At 43.6% G+C, this 19,205-nt stretch overlaps 1 protein-coding gene across 6 annotated transcripts in view; it reads right to left on the bottom strand.

Moving 5' to 3' along the window:
* The window catches only part of RPTOR (regulatory associated protein of MTOR complex 1), a 451,060-nt gene that overhangs the window by 248,996 nt on the left and 182,859 nt on the right, over positions 1-19,205 (bottom strand). For all 6 annotated transcript variants that reach the window (XM_082441503.1, XM_082441504.1, XM_082441505.1 and 3 more), the window contains one exon: positions 15,862-15,964. In XM_082441503.1, coding sequence (XP_082297629.1) covers positions 15,862-15,964 — 103 coding nt within the window. The remainder of the gene's footprint in view (positions 1-15,861; positions 15,965-19,205) is intronic.

Raw genomic sequence — 19,205 nt, 5'->3', positions numbered from 1 at the left:
ATTGCTTTGGGAAGTATAGTCATTTTCACAATATTGATTCTTCCAATCCAAGAACATGGTATATCTTTCCATCTGTTTGTGTCATCTTTGATTTCTTTCATCAGTGTCTTATAGTGTTCTGAGTACAGGTCTTTTACCTCCTTAGGTAGGTTTATTCCTAGGTATTTTATTCTTTTTGTTGCAATGGTGAATGGGATTGTTTCCATAATTTCTCTTTCAGATTTTTCATCATTAGTGTATAGGAATGCAAGAGATTCCTGTGCATTAATTTTGTATCCTGCAACTTTACCAAATTCATTGATTAGCTCTAGTAGTTTTCTGGTGGCATCTTTAGGATTCTCTATGTATAGTATCATTTCATCTGCAAACAGTGACAGTTTTACTTCTTCTTTTCCAATTTGTATTCCTTTTATTTCTTTTTCTTCTCTGATTGCCGTGGCTAGGACTTCCAAAACTATGTTGAATAATAGTGGTGAGAGTGGACATCCTTGTCTCGTTCCTGATCTTAGAGGAAATGCTTTCAGTTTTTCACCATTGAGAATGATGTTTGCTGTGGGTTTGTTGAATATGGCTTTTATTATGTTGAGGTAGGTTCCCTCTATGCCCACTTTCTGGAGAGTTTTTATCAGAAATGGGTGTTGAATTTTGTCAAAAGCTTTTTCTGCATCTATTGAGATGACCATATGGTTTTTATTCTTCAATTTGTTAATATGGTATATCACGTTGATTGATTTGCGTATATTGAAGAATCCTGCATCCCTGGGATAAATCCCACTTGATCATGGTGAATGATCCTTTTAATGTGTTGTTGGATTCTGTTTCCTAGTATTCTGTTGAGGATTTTTGCATCTATATTCATCAGTGATATTGGTCTGTAATTTTCTTTTTTTGTAGTATCTTTGTCTGGTTTTGGTATCAGGGTGATGGTGGCCTCGTAGAATGAATTGTGGAGAGTTCCTTCCTCTGCAATTTTTTGGAAGAGTTTGAGAAGGATGGGTGTTAGCTCTTCTCTAAGTGTTTGATAGAATTCATCTCTGAAGCCACCTGGTCCTGGATTTTTGTTTGTTGTAAGTTTTTTTATCACAGTTTCAATTTCATTACTTGTGATTGATCTGTTTATATTTTCTATTTATTCCTGGTTCAGTCTTGGAAGGTTATACCTTTCTAAGAATTTGTCCATTTCTTCCAGGTTGTCCATTTTATTGGCATAGAGTTGCTTGTTGTAGTCTCTTAGGATGCTTTGTATTTCTGTGGTGTGCATTGTAACTTCTCCTTTTTCACTTCTAATTTTATTGATTTGAGTCCTCTCCCTCTTTTTCTTGATGAGTCTGGCTAAAGGTTTATCAATTTTGTTTATCTTCTCAAAGAACCAGCTTTTAGTTTTATTGATCTTTGCCATTGTTTTCTTTGTTTCTATTTCATTTATTTCTGCTCTGATCTTTATGATTTCTTTCCTTCTACTAACTTGGGGTTTTGTTTGTTCTTCTTTCTCTAGTGCCTTTAGGTGTAAGGTTAGATTGTTTATTTGAGATTTTTCTTGTTTCTTGAGGTAGGGTCGTATTGCTATAAACTTCCCTCTTAGAACTACTTTTGCCACATCCCATGGGTTTTGGATCCTTGTGTTTTCGTTGTAATTTGTCTCTAGGCATTTTTTGATTTCCTCTTTGACTTCTTCAGTGATCTCTTGGTTATTTAGTAACATATTGTTTAACCTCCATGTGTTTGTGCTTTTTTATGTTTTTTTCCCTGTAATTGATTTCTAATCTCATAGCACTGCGGTCAGAAAAGACGCTTGATATGATTTCAATTTTCTTAAATTTACTGAGGCTTGATTTGTGACCCAAGATGTGATCTTTCCTGGAGAATGTTCCATGCGCACTTGAGAAAAAAGTGTAATATAGGACATTATAGGATGGAATGTCCTATAAATATCAATTAAATCTATCTGGTCTATTGTGTCCTTTAAAGCTTGTGTTTCCTTATTAATTTTCTGTTTGGATGATCTGTCCATTGGTGTAAGTGAGGTGTTAAAGTCCCCCACTATTATTATGTTACTGTCGATTTCCTCTTTTTTAGCTGTTAGCAGTTGCCTTATGTATTGAGGTGCTCCTATGTTGGGTGCATATATATTTACAATTGTTATATCTTCTTGGATTGACCCCTTATCATTATGTAGTGTCCTTCCTTGTCTCTTGGAACATTGTTTACTTTAAAGTCTATTTTATCTGATATGAGTATTGCGACTCCAGCTTTCTTTTGATTTCCATTTGCATGGAATATCTTTTTCCATCCCTTCACTTTCAGTCTGTATGTGTCCCTAGGTCTGAAGTGGGTCTCTTGTAGACAGTATATACATGGGTCTTGTTTTGGTATCCATTCAGCGAGCCTGTGTCTTTTGGTTGGAGCATTTAATTCATTCACGTTAAGGTAATTATCAATATGTATGTTCCTATGACCATTTTCTTAATTGTTTTGGGTTTGTTTTTGTAGGTCCTTTTCTTCTCTTGTGTTTCCCACTTAGAGAAGTTCCTTTAGCATTTGTTGTAGAGCTGGTTTGGTGGTGCTGAATTCTCTTAGCTTTTGCTTGCCTGTAAAACTTTTGATTTCCCTGTCGAATATGAATAAGATCCTTGCTGGGTAGAGTAATCTTGGTTGTAGGTTCTTCCCTTTCACCACTTTAAATATATCGTGCCACTCCCTTCTGGCTTGTAGAGTTTCTGCTGAGAAACCAGCTGTTAACCTTATGGGAGTTCCCTTGTATGTTGTCGTTTTACCCTTGTTGCTTTCAATAATTTTTCTTTGTCTTTAATTTTTGTCAATTTGATTACTATGTGTCTCAGCGTGTTTCTCCTTGGGTTTATCCTGCCTGGGACTCTCTGCACTTCCTGGACTTGGGTGGCTATTTCATTTCCCATGTTAGGGAACTTTTCGACTATAATCCTTCAAATATTTTCTCGGGTCCTTTCTCTCTCTCTTCTCCTTCTGGGCCCCCTATACTGTGAATGTTGGTGCATTTAATGTTGTCCCAGAGGTCTCTTAGGCTGTCTTCATTTCTTTTCATTCTTCTTTCTTTATCCTGTTCCACGGCAGTGAATTCCACCATTCTGTCTTCCAGGTCACATCCATTCTTCTGCCTCAGTTATTCTGCTATTGATTCCTTCTAGTGTATTTTTCATTTCAGCTATTGTATTGTTCATCTCTGTTTGTTTGTTCTTTAATTCTTCTAGGTGTTTGTTCTTTAATTCTTCTAGGTCTTGGTTAAACATTTCTTGCATCTTCTCCATCTTTGCCGCCATTCATTTTCCGAGGTCCTAGATCATCTTCACTATCATTATTCTGAATTCTTTTTCTGGAAGGTTGCCTATCTCCACTTCATTTAGTTGTTTTTCTGGGGTTTTATTTGTTCCTTCATCTGGTACAAAGTCCTCTGCCTTTTCATTTTGTCTATCTTTCTGTGAATGTGGTTTTCCTTCCACAGGCTGCAGAATTGTAGCTCTTCTTGCTTCTGCTGTCTGCCCTCTGGTGGATGAGGCTATCTAAGAGGCTTGTGAAAGCTTCCTGATGAGAGGGACTGGTGGTGGGTAGAGCTGGGTGTTGCTCTGGTGGGAAGAGCTCAGTAAAACTTTAATCCACTCGTCTGCTGATGGGTGGGACTGAGTTCCCTCCCTGTTGGTTGTTTGGCCTGAGGCAACCCAGCAGTGGAGCCTACCTGGCTCTTTGATGGGGCTAATGGCGGACTCTGGGAGGGCTCATGCCAAGGAGTAATTCCCAGAACTTCTGCTGCCAGTGCCCCACGGTGAGCCACAGCCACCTCCCGCCTCTGCAGGAGACCCTCCAACACTAGCAGGTAGGTCTGGTTCAGTCTCCTATGGGGTCACTGCTCCTTCCCCTGGGTCCCGATGCGCACACTACTTTGTGTGTGCCCTCCAAGAGTGGAGTCTCTGTTTCCCCCAGTCCTGTCAAAGTCCTGCAATCAAATCCCACTAGCCTTCAAAGTCTAATTCTCTAGGAATTCTTCCTCCCATTGCCGGATCCCCAGGTTGGGAAGCCTGACGTGGGGCTCAGAACCTTCACTCCAGTGGGTGGATTTCTGTGGTATAAGTGTTCTCCAGTTTCTGAGTCAACCACCCAGCAGTTATGGGATTTGATTTTATTGTGATTGCACCCCTCCTACTGTCTCACTGTGGCTTCTCCTTTGTCTTTGGATGTGGGATATCTTTTTTGGTGAGTTCCAGTGTCTTCCTGTTGATGATTGTTCAGCAGTTAGTTGTGATTCCGGTGCTCTCGCAAGAGGGAGTGAGAGGCCAATAACATCTTAACATTATTACAAAACAGTCCCAACCCCGTGGATCCTTGAAGGGGTCTCAGGAACCCCCAGTGGTCCACACACCACACTTTAACAGCTGTAGGAAACTGTTTTCAACAGAGACTCTAATTTCAATCAGAAAGCATTTTTTTCAAAGGAAAAGGTTAGACTACTGGATAGGTAGAATACTTAAGTCTTTTATCTAATTCTCCTCCTAACTGTGACTAACTCTTCCACTCTGTTTTCTGGATTCCAGATCGTTCCACTTTCTCAGACACTAAACTCCATGCTCTAGGATATTCAGCCTCTCCCCTTTAACCAGAGCATTCCCATGGGCTTCTTTAAACTCAAAGTTATGCATATATACTTGACTTAATTAAGGCAGATAGCATCACAAGGCTTTCAACAAAACAGCAGCAGTCCTGCCCCTCCATCCACATCCCAAGCCTCACTTCTCAGAGGACAGAACTGTCCTCTCTTCGGCCACCATCCCACTCCCCCATTCCCTATTCTCCCAACATAACCACATCACATTTTTATTAAATTAATATTCAGTGTTTTACATTAGTAATGCCTATGGAAATATTATTCAATGCTGAGCCAAGTAGTGTATGAAAATGACACCTTTCTTGAATTGTTTTTCAGTCTCCTTGTTTTCCATGTTTTAATACTAATTCTGCCCCAACTCTCCGGAAGTATCCCTCTCAAATACTACCTTCCACAAAGTATATCAGCTAATCTCTCCCCTCCTCCTGGCCACTGCTGTCTTCCACAAAGTATATCAGCTAATCTCTTCTCTCCTCCTGGCCACTGCTGAACAATCTCGCCCTGGTAGAGAATTCGAGATTCCTCTTTGTAGAAATGGAATGACTCCCAAGAAAAGAGCCTAAAGGGACTGGGGGACAATAACAAAAGGTCTAATGTTAGAGTCATCAGAGTCTCAGAAAGAGAAAAAGTAAGTGCAGAGCTCAAAAAGTAGTTGAAGATATAATGTCTGTTAACTTCCCCAATTTGGTAAGAGATGTAAACTAATAGATTCCAGAAGCTCAGTGAACCACAAACAGGATTAACCCAAGGAAACCACATCCTGACACATCATAATCCAATTGTTAAAAAACAAAAGACAGGGAATTCCCTGGCAGTCCAGTAGTTAGGACTCTCACTGCCGGGGTCTGGGTTCGATCCCTGGTCAGGGAACTAAGATCCCACAAGCCGCATGGCACCACCAAAAAAAAAAAAAAAAGAAAGACAAACAAAAATCCATAGAGAAAAATCAGATCACAAACACAGAATCAGAAATGGGAAAAGCTCTGGATTTCCCAACAGCATTATAAGCTGGACAAAATAGAGCAATGCCTTCAAATCCTCTGTGAAAATAATTTCAACCTGATATTCAAGTCTGAGGGTAAAATACAGGTCCTTTCAGACATGTAAACACAAAACCTGTATCTCATGTTCCTCTTCTTGGGAAACAGGCCACAAAAGAAGGCAACAAAGGATCCAGGAAATGAGACAGAGAGACAGTGAGAAACAGACAGAGAGAACCAGAAAAAGAGAAACCACAAGACACCCATGTACCAGATCCAGAGACCAAGGAGCCCAACAGGAGCTAGAGGAGTGTTTTTTTAAAAAGTAACAGATTATCTGAGCACTGGAAAAAATATTGATAGCATTTGACAGATGTACTGGAATATATGTAAAAAATAAAATAAACTCATAAGTTCACAGAAAATTTAGCAAATTTGCAACTACAGGGGAAAAGGTTATATATACATGTATAGACAAGAAAGGACTCAATCAGAGTAGCCCCTCTGGGAAGGGTGGGAGCAGGACAGAGCTCTTTCTTAATCTACCTTTTAGTACTCTTCGATTTTTAAGATATGCATATGTTACCTTCATAAAAATAAAATAACACAAAAATGAATTATAAAATTAAGTAACAGGACTTTAGAGCTGGAAGGGGCCTTTACCATGGATATGTCAAAGTCATCAAGGACTCTTCACAGAGTCGCCAGGCCCCACCCTGGAAAGTCTAATTCAATAGCTTTAGAAGAGGCCAGTGACCTGATGAGCAGCTCTGGCTGAGGGAAACCTGGTGAAAATTGGGTTATAACTAACTTATCTGGAAGAATTATGGTAAACTTGTTTTAATCCATAACTAAAGAAATTAGATGTTAATCTTTAGCTCTCTCTGATATGGTAGGAACAGAGTGTTAGGGTCTCAAAAGAATTATAATGACAGCAATCAACACTGCTGTAATCTGAATCACAAGACCGGCAAGAGACAGGAATGAATTGGGATCTGAAAAGTTAAAATTATGGGCCACCTAAGTACATAAGGAAGGGAAACAGAGCAAAGGGAACCAAAGCAAAGGGAAGCAGAAAACAGCTTCAACAAATTGAAGCCATCAAATAGCTGGTTATGTCCTGTGCATGATGACCAACAGAGTAAATGTCAGAGCTGGTTTGAACGCGTCTAATTCATGCATCCACACTTCCATGCAGTGCCCTTGTGGTCAGCGCTCTGGCCATAGGTGACCTATGGCTAAGAGAACAGAAGTGGTTTCCTCTGTAAAAAGATAAAGGCCTGCCCATGAATCACATTGATCAGTGGCAGCTCTTAGGCACATCCTCTAAAGAACCACGACAAAGGCAAAGGGAGGGAGGGAGTTCCAAGGCCCAGAGTGCGGGGAGGACGAAAGCTACACCTCCTCCTTGGACTTCACCCTCTGGAAAGCCCAGGCCCCCACCTGCCCCTTCCTCTCCCCACTGTTCCCAGCGAGGGCATGTGGAAAGCATGTGGCAGCTGGAGAGAGCCATGCCACACTTCTCTGTGCTCCTCACCGACGGCCCAGCAGACACTGGAGCCTCACCAGTAGTGGCGGCCGACAGCAGCACCCACTCTTCTTCCCCTGGTCTCGGATCAAAATACCACCACCCAAGGGAGGAGCAGGGGCAGCTACCGGCCATCCATCAGGCTGTGATCAACTAAGTGAGGCTGTCACATCCAACCCACTGGGAATCCCTGCGGTCAATTAGTTTTATGGTTTCCTCCCAAGAATATGACAGCGAGTGGGAGAGGGGGAGGTGAAGAGAGGGAAAGAATGAGGACAACTAAAATGGTGCATTTAATACTACATTTACTAAAATAAACAACTAAATAACTTAAGTAAACTAAAATTAAATTCCTGGGTGGATACTGCTGACAATGTTATCAATCTGATATGGGGTGAAGTGGACAGAACATAAATTTAAAATTGTAGTTCTGTCTTAATAAAACACTTCTAATGACTTCACGGGTTTCTACTTAATGAACGAAGTGAGTTAGTGAGTGAGTGAGTGGGTGGGTGGGTGGATAGATGGATGGAAAAAAAAGTAGATGGTAACTGGCATTTGCATAAAATTTTAGCTCTTGATAAATCTTCCTGCCTGCAAGCTTTTCAGCATAACCCCTGTATTTCATGATGCTTAGAACTTCACAATGACATGGACTTAGTCCAACCCACCTCATAACAAAGAGAAAGCTGAAGCTTAAAGTGGTCAAATGACTTAGTCCAAGGTCACAAAGGATCCTGGTGGTGCTGGCATTCAGCCAGCCCAAAAAGTGGAGCCTTTTTTACCTCCCCGTCTTCTTCACATTTACACAACCCGACTACCACGTCCTATCCAATTTTCCTTCAAAAGACCCTGCGCTCCATCACTGCAACTACGTTGGTCACTACGTGATGGTCACTACAACCATCAACTACGACTGTATTGGTCCAACCAGCAGCACCTCGTGCTGACACTACTGAGACTCCCTGCTCCCAGCCAGTTCCTGAAGACGCTGCAGGGAGCAGAGGGCAGAGGCCAGGGAGTGCAGTAGGGCCCACTGACCTGTCTCCTCTCAACCCACTGACCTGTCTCCTCTCAACAGACCAGCGCAGTGAGTCCTTCTAAAATACTGCTTCTATGATGTCACTCCCCCAAAAGGCCTAAGGTGCCTCCTGAATGCTCCCATTTAGATAACATGCAAAATCAGCAGAGATAACAGGTGCTGTCAATACAGTGGAGCCCAGGGCCTGGGTGAGTGGAAGGTGACAAGAGACAAGATGGGCTTCCAGGCCACTGATAATATTGTTTCTTGATCTGGGTCTGATCAGTTTGGGAAAACTTATCAACTACATACTTGAATCAGTGCACCTTCCTGAACGTATGCTATCCTTCAGTACAAATTGAAATTTTAGAACATGTAGAGCTCACTGCTAAAGGAACGTTTGCACTTCTTTGTAGCTTGTATTTAGTGGACATCTCCTAAGTATTTGTTCACCGACTTATTAACTGAGCACTGCCTCCCAGATCAAGTGCAAATTTCTTTATATGTCTTTCAAGGACTCTGCCACTAATCAGCTGTGTAACTAATTTCTGCTTGAGAAAGTACTTAACGGCAAAAAGGCCACTGAAATCAGAAACGGTTTTTAATGGCTCTGTATTCTACTAGCCATAATATCATCTACATACATTTTATAAGTAGTAGCGCACAGAGTGAGAGGCATTTCAGCTCACTGAGCTCAAGGATAGAGCTGGGAGCCCCTCAGCTGTACGGCCCGTGGCAGTAACTGGCAGTAACGCTCTGGCTAACGGCCCAACCCCGACCCTCCCAGTACCTGAGGGTCCTAGGAAGGGAGCCAGAATCCTGCAGGAGCCTTCTCTACAATTAAGCCCCATCCTAACCACTCAACCTCCCTCCCCACATATCCACAAGTAGACCAGGTCCCTGTTGTCTTTTGCTGTGTTGTATACAAACACCAAGAGCTGGATGTGTTCTCAAAAGAGCTGAGGAGGGGGTGGTTGGGACGCCCTGTTTTAAGTATGGGCCTCGCTGTCTACACAAAAGTCACTTTGCACAGTAGAGGAAGGGAGGCTCCGAGCAGTTACACAGTCCTCCTTCAGGGGAAGCCCAGACACTACTACAAGAGGCTGGCGTCACCGGACAGAGAAAACAGGGTTTAAACCAGGAGCCCCTTAGAGCAAGAGTGCAGGCATGGGGCGTGCCCCAGCATCCAGCAGCAGGGCCCGGGCGAGCCCAGCAAGCGCTCGCAGGGCTCGGTCCCCACCGCCAGGCCCCTTCTCTTCCCGGGGTCCTTCACTCTCACCTCCCGTGCAGCCCCCGCCCGCCCGTGTGGCCCATTCCGACTCCCCCACATCTGCTGAGCTCGAGGGGCCTGTCTCCCTTGCTCTGGTCTTGTCTCCACCGAAGTCCCAAGGATCACGACTACATTTCTTCTGTGTATACCTCTACACTTAACACGTATATCTCTACTTAACAAACATCTGTTGACCAACTCGACTATCTCTCAAGCCCAAGTCTGATGTAAGGATCAGACGACAGTCTGTGAAAGTGTCTGTAAAACCAAGAGCGACACGCAAAGGCCTACCACCACTATTTTTAGCTCATCAACACAGGTCTCTTAATGCCCACTTGTGTGGAGGGAAGAAGAAAATGCTTTTCTCTAAGGAATAAGGGAAACAAAGCAAAGTGCCTCCCAAATATTTCCTTAGGATAACCAAATTCCCAAGCATCTGACAAACCCATAGCCTTCTTACCTATGATACACGGCTACCATTAGCTAGACATAAAAGACATCAAGGCTAAATTACACTCCCTCCTGTTCAGCACTCAGCTCATCTACACTCTGTTTTAAAACACAGATTCCTCCAGCAGGTATGGGCGCACCGTTCTTTAGCGGGATTGTTTTTACTTTAATGTGGGGCCATAAAACAAAACAGCTTCCCCCCCCCCCCCCCCCCCGCTTCCCTGAGTGTCGCCTCCATGAAATAAAACAGCATCTTATTATCTACAGGAATGGAGGGGTGGGGCGGGGAGAGGCGTTCAGCTCCCGGACCACGCCTACGGCCTCATGTCTGCACACACACTCCGGCCGGGCTACTCAGGGCCTCTGTGCCTTTCCTCCCTCAGCTGGAGCTCGGAAGCCGGGCCTTGGCTGTACAACAGTCCAGCAGGGAGGGCAGGCCGTCACTGCAGGGTACTGCGGTGCAACCTCTACTTGCTTGTTCTGGCACCACAGGAAAACCTAAAGAGCTGCTTCAGGGACTCTTACATCCTCTGAGCCTCTGGAAGTAGGACTCTCCCCAACGTGTATGGAGACTGTGCGCACACAGGTACACAAAAAGGGACTGGAAAGTAAGAATCTGTCTATTTCTCAAGCTCCCAGACCCCTTGTCCCTGAGATCAGGGCAGTTTCAACCAGCACAGTCTCAACAGTTTGATGTGTGTCTGCAGCCATAAAGCAATCAACTCGTAATCCCTACCCAGCCCTGTGCACAGAAGCACAGGGTTCTTTCCCCTCTCTTTTGGGGCGAGCACACAGAACGGAGCAGAAGTGGCACAGACGCAGGAAGAGCTCAAGATCCCACCCAGCACCCTGGCCTGCTGGGTGGGGTGGGGAGGCGGGTGCAGGCCCGTGGGGGCTGCTCCTGGCTGAGGGCAGTCCCCATGCTAAGCCCAGTTCACGCTCCAGTTAATCACCCTCCAGCCAAAAGGTGGGCGCCATCATCAGCTCCATTTTGCAGATGAGGAAACTAAGGCCCCAAATGGTTACGGGACTCACTGAGTGAAACAGCTGGAATGAGTAAGCTGGGGTCTTGACGAGTGCAAAACCTTTTGAATTCTGGTGATAGAGCACAAAATGCTAAGACCACGTATAAAACATCGATTGGTTGCCTTCTAAACATAAACATCTTTTTAAGTTATGTGAAGGCACCAACCCCTGCAGGGGGTCTTCCTCGGGACTCCTTCCCCACCCATGACATACTCCGGGTATTCCCATCCTGAAAAAGGCAGAACCAACCTGTCATCGAGCCTGGGTCTCCTTGCCTCGCCAGCCAAGCCTTCACTGTCCCTCTCCCCTTTGCTCTCCAGGCTCCCAGCATCTCTCACTCAACTGCAGCCACAGCTTGTGACAACGCCAACCTGAAACTCTCATCCAGTGGCACCCGGCCCTCCTCCTACCTCTGCCCACCCAGAGGGGTCTCCATCACAGGCGGCACCCCTCCCCACTCACTCACGGCCTGGCTCTGCTCCTCTCCCTCTGGTCACTGCACATTCTCAGCAGGTCACCTCCCCCAAATCCCTTTCTCCAACCAGAGAGGTCTTTCTAGCTGTCTGCTGGAAGATGGCCCTACTCTGAGCATTCCAGAAGCACCTTACCTTACACAAAACGTAATCCCATTATCTCCCCAGCCCAGCTGGCCCCCAACTCTCTATCTTGGTTACTGATATATCATCATCCCTTGAGCTAGCCAAGCCTGAAACCTAAAGCACTTGTTGAAAATGCTGAAATCCCTTCTTGAACAATCCTAAAGCTATTGGGGGGAGAGGCAGGTCTGGGCAAGGTTGGCATGTCCATGGAGCGGTGACCCATACGGGGTATCGGAGCCCAGGCAATGAGGAGGACGGACACCTGTGGGGGAAACAGCTGGGTATAAAATAAAGGAGTGTGATGACAGGCATAAGAAGTTGGTTCAGGGACTTCCCTGGTGGCGAAGTGGTTAAGAATCTGCCTGCCAGTGCAGGGAACACAGGTTCGAGCCCTGGTCCAGGAAGATCCCACATGCCACGGAGCGGCTAAGCCCGTGCGCCACAACTACTGAGCCTGTGCTCTAGAGCCCACGAACCACAGCTACTGAGCCCACGTACCATAACTACTGAAGCCCGTGTGCCTAGAGCCCATGCTCCGCAACAAGAGAAGCCACCACAATGAGAAGCCCATGCACTGCAACAAAGAGTAGCCCCAGCTCGCCGCAACTAGAGAAAGCCGGCGCGCAGCAATGAAGACCCGACAAAGCCAAAAATAAATAAATAAATAATTAAAAAAAAAAAAAAAAGAAGTTGGTTCACACAGGAGGATTCATCAAATTAGTAAATATATTAAGGATGAAGGATACCAAGGTTCTCACTGTCAGAGGAAGAGTTATAAATATGGAAAATTCCTATTGGTTTGGAATGGGAGGCACTAATGTAATGCATGTTTTTTATTTGTATAGATAATACTGAAATATAGATATGAATGTGTGTCCACACAGAAACACATACACATATTATGCACATGTGTGAATGTGTGCATTCCCTTGCTCCAATGAGAGAGGCCATGGGAGAAACAACACAGTACACAGCTCCAATAAGAACACCTAGAACCCAGATCTCGGTTTTCAAATTCTATTTGCCACTAAAAGGAACTGGGCTCCTTGGAGAAATGGCTGATCCCAGGAATGGAGCAGGGAAAGACAAGATGAGACAGAAAGTACAGACGTAACTCTAAGGACGATGGAAGCAAGACAAAAGGCCATATAAGCCAGTGGGAATGGGTTCCCACTAGCTAAATGGGAAACAAGTGGAGTATCAAGATAAATGACGCTAATATTGGACTATAATCCACTGATTATAATATAAAATAGGAATAAAAATATATAAAATATAAAAAAGGAAACCATGAGTTCAAATTGAATAAACTGAAAGTCTGATGAGGAAAGAAATATTAACACAGCCAAAGCACCTCTTCCCCCAAAATACTTACTAACTACAAAAGGGAAGGGGGCGGATTTCACAGCTGAAGTTCAGGTACCACACCAACTTAATCAAGTGATAAAAGAGTTACATAACCAGCAATGGGATAAATCAAAGTCACGTGCCACCTGACAGGACACCACCGAGGAAGGTGGATCTCGTCCATGACACTCTTGCCAAAGAGGCATAAACAAAATTTAATCCCGCGGAAACATCAGGGTTGTTCTGCTAAACAGAGCGCAGGTGATCTTCTGATGTCAAGGTCATGAAGGTTAAGGAAAGACTGAGGCCTGCTCCAGCCTGAATGAGACTAAATTAAGGGCAATGGGTGATACAGCGAAGGGTCCTTGTGCCATAAAGGACCTTATGGGGACACCTGGCAAACTTGAATGCAGCCTGAGGCTTACCCAGTAGCATGGCATCCATGTTAATCCCCTGTCTGTGAAGACCGAGTGGTCATTATGAAAGAGAAACTCTTGTTTGTAGGAATCACACACTAAAGGATTCCAAGGTGATGGAGCATCATTTCAGCAGCTTACTTTCAAATGAATCAGGAAAAAAACTGCTTAGTGCTCTACTTGCAACTTTTGAAAATGTTTTTTCAAAATAAAAATTAAAATATAGGCTGCTAGACACCATTACAAATTTGCTGAATCAAATCTCTAAGAGTTTTTTTTTCTTATCCCATATTGTTAAAATCACCAACATAAGGACCCACTTTTTAATAAAAGCCAAGCGAAATTTTTTCAACTTAAAAAAGGCAATGTGGGGACTTCCCTGGTGGCGCAGTGGATAAGAATCCGCCTGCCAGTGCAGGGGACATGGGTTTGATCCCTGGTCCGGGAAGATCCCACATGCCGCGGAGCAACTAAGCCTGTGTGCCACAACCACTGAGCCCACGGGCCGCAACTACTGAAGCCTACGCACCTGGAGCCCATGCTCCGCAACAAGAGAAGCCACTGCAAGGAGAAGCCCACGCACCGCAACGAAGAGCGGCCCCCACTCACCACAACTAGAGAAAGCCCACGCGCAGCAACAAAGACCCAATGCAGCCGTAAATAAATAAATAAATTTACATCTAAAAAAACCCGGCAATGTGCCCTTTTGAATTCAAAATCCATCGAAATTATTACAAAGTAGATTGCATACCTGAATTGCAAAAATTTTTTAGGAACACAATATTAAAAAATCTATTCGTTTGCTGGATTTCACACCAAGAAGGAAGTAAGGAATTCTTTGCATTTTCATTAACATTGTCCCATAAATACTGATCAAAGAGACTGGGTGAGATGTGAGGGAGGGTTCTTTGATTTCTATTTGGGGACAGGAGGGTAGGAGGCAAAGGACCCCTAGAGAATCTAATAAAAACCAAGGCCCCTCAGCCCAGAAGGCGCAATGCTGTACTCAGACACCACCACCCACACAATCTCAGCGGGCTCACACATCCCTAGGCGTACACACCAGGATCCAGGTTGAGAAGCCCTGTGTTAAAAAACCTAACAGAAGAGTAGTTAAAGAGGGAGGAAATAGAAAACAATTGATTAAATTCAGCTTTGACAAGGGATAAATGAAGTGGAAACAGTCAGTGGTGGCTAATAAGAAGTCAATTTCAATCGGCACAGTCACCAGGGGATGGCAGAGAGCCAAGAAAGCATCTAAGAAAACTGGCCACAGAAAACAGCTACTGTCACCGGGCTTGGGGAACAAGGGGCCTATGCTTCAGGCAGGAGGCTGTGAAACAAAGGCTGTCATCCTAAGACACCCCCAAAGAGTAGCGAGACAGGTAAGTGGGAAAAATAACTTTTGTTTCCAATTCAGATTATAATAAATTTGTAATTTTTACTATTTAAAGTAGATAAAGGGAATTTCTGCTTTTGCTTAGAATAGGAAAAGCTGGGGGGGGGGGGGGGGTTGCCCCGATCCTATCAACAAGAGAAAGCTGAATAATCAGTGACGGAAACAAAAGAAAATTCATACTGTGATGGCTTCATTGGTAAATTACACTAAAATTTAGAGAAGAAATAATACCCAAATCAATACAAACTCTTCCATAAAAAAGAAAAGATGGGAATATTTCTCAACTCATTTAATGAGACCAAGCATTATTTTGGTACCAAAACCAAACAAATATTTTACAAGATGAGAAAACTATAGACCAATATCCTTCATAAACAGAGATGCAAAATTCCTTAACAGAATATTAGCAGTCAAATCCAGGAACATATGAAAAAGATAATACAAGTGAGGTTTATGCCAGAAATTCAAGGTTGGCTCAACAACCAAAAAATCAATCCATATAATTCACCACATCAACAGACTAAAAGAGAAAAGCCAGGTGATTATCTCAACAGATGTTGAGAAAGCATTTTATAAGATGCAACATTGATTCTTGACAGAAACTCTCAGCAAACTAAGAATAGAAGTGAACTTCGTACCTTAGAAAAGGCATCAGAAAAAAACTTTGGCTAATGAATGCCCTATTTAGTGGTGGGAGCCTAATGCATTCTCCCTAAGACCAGAAACAAGTGAAGGTTGTGCACACTCACCATTTCTAGTCAGCACCGTGCTAAGATGCTCCGAGGAGGATGACGACAAAGAGCAGCCCCGCCTCCTCCTGGAAAGAGCTAGGTGGGACTCCTCACTGTGCAACTGAGGCACCTGCATGCAGGCGTCAGTCATTCAGGTTTAAGTGTATATAACTTGTACTACATGCCAGATGCAGGACAAATTTAATAGAGAAAATTATATAATCCAATAGTCATTATCTTATCAATTTTTCTTGAGACACTTTCTCCACTGCAAATCATAAGTGAATGTATCTATAATAGCCTAAAGGTTATATAACTGCAAAATGAAATAAAATCTTCAGATTTACACAAACCAATCACAGGCCTGCACTGGACCAGGACAGTGAAGGCAAGCCCTGCCAAGCCCAGAACCCCACGCAGTGACCCCTGCAACAGGCTGTAAGAGAGGGACCCACGCTTACCAATCCAGCATTCCAAACGTGCACAAGGAGTAGTCTTCACCACATCTGGAGGGTCCACACCAACATTCAGGCACAAAACTAAGGCAACGCTGACGGTCTTCATCTAGAAACACAACAGAAAAAAACAAATAATTCAATATGAAACTCACTGATGAGTTTTCCAGTTGTTAAAATGTTCCCAGACATACGGAGCCCTCTGCTTCTGCAGCCGGTCTTCAGTCGCCTGTTACCTGTGCCACCCCAGGGGTATTTCACAAGTAAGACAGGGTTTCAGAGTCAAGTAAGCAGATGGGGAAGAGTACATGGCAAGAGGTTTTTCTCAGGCTTCCTTATGATATACTTCCAGAAACAGAATTATTTGATCAAAAGATACAAACATTTTAAGACACTTGATACATTCTGCCAAATTACTTCGCAAAAACTCTGCACAAATTTACATTCTGACCAGTTCATCGTTATTCTTGTTATTTAAAATTGTTAATAATTTGATGAGAGAGAAATTGTCATACTGATTTAGTTTGCATTCTTTAGTATTAATAAGGCTGAATATTTTTTTCAAATATTTGTATCCTTTATCCTTTGTGGATTTTCTACTCATGTTTATACTACCATTTATTTACTAACATTAGTGATTTTTTCTAATTGGTTTTCATGTACTCTTTACATATTAAAGATGGCATCCACATTATTTATTGTAAATATTTCCCTAGTCTAGTGTTTGCCATTGGATTCCTTCCTGTTTCTTGACATACCGAAGCCCTGGACCCATCAGCTGATACACCTTCCTCCACACCTGCTCCTGCTCCGACTCCGACGTCCCAGTGTTGGGAAACGTCAGCCCCGCCTATCCAGCTGCTCAAGCCAGAAATCTAGAACTCATCCTTCATTAGTTCACTTGTTCAACAGATATTTACTAAGCACCTACCAGGTGCCAACTGCTATTTTTACAAACTGAAGATACATTAGTAAATCAAAGAAATAAAATTCCTGGGACTTCCCGCGTGCTCCAGGGGTTAAGACTCAGCGTTCCCAATGCAGGGGGCACGAGTTCAACCCCTGGTCAGGGAACTAAGATCTCGTACGCTGCACAGCACAGCCAAATAAATAAATAAATAAAAGAAAAATCCCTGCAAGGAGGGGGAGGATATCATTTCAAATAGGGTGGCCGCTAGGAAGACCACCTGAGCCTCTGCTCCCTCCACCAGGCTCCTGAGCGCCAGTGCCCACTGTGACTCCCCATCCATCTCTTTCGTCCTGCTCCTGAATGTCTCTGAGTCTGTCCACTTCACTATCCGCCAGCTCTAAGCCACACTACGTCCAACCTGTGCTCCACCATTTTCCCAGGACCCCTTCCCCTGCCTCCCCCAGTCCAGGCTTTCAAACACATCAGCACACTGCCCTGTTTTCAATCAGTTCCCAAAACCTTCAAGATTCACTGTGAACTGCTCCACACGCTATTCAAGCCTCATAAGCTCCAGATCCTGCCAAGCTCTTCACTCACATCAAGTCTCGCCCTTGGTCTGCCGGCATGACCTCTGGGTCTTCAAACACAGCCCCTCAGGGCTCCTTGCACGGCCTCACCAGCTCAGGGTCTCTCGGGTTCAGACCTCCACTCCTCGGGGAGGCCTTCCCAGATCCTGTCAGGGCAGAGCCACCTGCTCGACACCACCCCAGCATCCATGTCTTCCTCTTGGTGGAGCCAGGCCCATCCGCGCTCCTCTGTGCACCTGCAGCTCCTCCAAGGTCAGAGGTGACATGCAGGAGCAGACACCTGGCCCAGGCCCAGCTCAGTGACCATCTGCTGAGTGGGTGAATACAGGGATTTTCCTCTAATGTTTTCATTTGTTTCACACTTTACCCTTTTAATCCAGCTGGATATTATTTTGGTATATGGTACCAGGTGAGGATTAATTTTTTCTCAAAAAACTACCCAATGGTGCCAATTCCCCCTGTTAAATAATCTCCCCAAACTCACAGGTTTGTAGTGACTCCTCTAGCATATATTCCCACATAGACCAAATTCTATTTCTGGGTCACATACCTCACTGATTTAACTAATTTATCTTCACAACATTTCACAATGCTTGGGAGAGCCTGGTTTTCTTCTTCACAATTTTTTTTAAACTTTTACTTGGCTACATTTATATTCACCTATTTTTTCCCAAATTAATCGTTATTAAATTTCTTAATCCCATGGAGATTTTGATTAAAGTTGTTTAATCAAACTGCATATTGATAACACTGAGTATTTTAAATTGTCTTCTTTGATCCAATAATTCCACATACGAGAATCTGTCATAGGAAGTACAAAATATAATAAGAGAGAACTTTCTATGTGTAAAGATTTTCTTCACAGCATTTCTTACCATGGAAAATAAGTGGGAGCGACCTAAATTTTCAGCAAATAAGGGAATATTTAAGCACACCATTATATACTCTTAACAGAATGACACTTAAATTCTTAAAGTGTTAAATGAATAGAAATGGATTCAAAATACAAAAAAAATTACATTAAACATATAAACTAAACTTGGCAAGACATGACATCCTTATGATATTCTATTTTTCCATACAGGAATACAGTGTGTTTCTCTGTTTATTCAAATTTTCCTTTTTCTTTAATATTTATTTATTTATTTGGCTGCACTGGGTTGGATCTTTAGTTGCGGCATGCGGGATCTTTAGTTGTGGCACGTGGGATTTTCAGTTGCAGCAGGTGGGCTCTTAGCTGCAGCATGCGGGATCTAGTTCCCTGACCAGGGATCGAACCCAGGCCCCCTGCATTGGGAGTGCGGAGTCTTAATCACTGGACCACCAGGGAAGTCCCTCAAATTTTCTTTTAATTTTTCTCAGTAATGTTTAGTTAAACATTACTTCTTAGTTTACTTCTTTATGTTTAGTTAAACATTACTTCTTTTTTTTTTTTTTTTAAAGAGATTGGAGTTTACTTATTTATTTATTTATTTATTTATTTATTTTTGGCTGTGTTGGGTCTTCGTTTCTGTGCAAGGGCTTTCTCTAGTTGCAGCAAGCGGAGATCACTCTTTATCACGGTGTGCGGGTCTCTCACTATCGCGGCCTCTCTTGTTGCGGAGCACAGGCTCCAGACGCACAGGCTCAGTAGTTGTGGCTCACGGGCCTAGTTGCTCCACGGCATGTGGGATCTTCCCAGACCAGGGCTTGAACCCGTGTCCCCTGCATTGGCAGGCAGATTCTCAACCACTGTGCCACCAGGGAAGCCCAAACATTACTTCTTAGATGTTTAGTTAAACATCTTTGCCAAGTCCTGGGCATTTCTTTTAAGATTATTCCTGGATTGTTCATGACTATTTGGGGGCAATATG

The sequence above is a fragment of the Balaenoptera physalus genome, assembly GCF_965194825.1.
Source record: "Balaenoptera physalus genome assembly, chromosome: 20".
In the NCBI taxonomy this organism is placed as follows: Eukaryota; Metazoa; Chordata; class Mammalia; order Artiodactyla; family Balaenopteridae; genus Balaenoptera; species Balaenoptera physalus.
The sequence above is the reverse complement of the archived record's forward strand: the minus strand, read 5'-3'. Positions and strand labels throughout refer to the sequence as shown.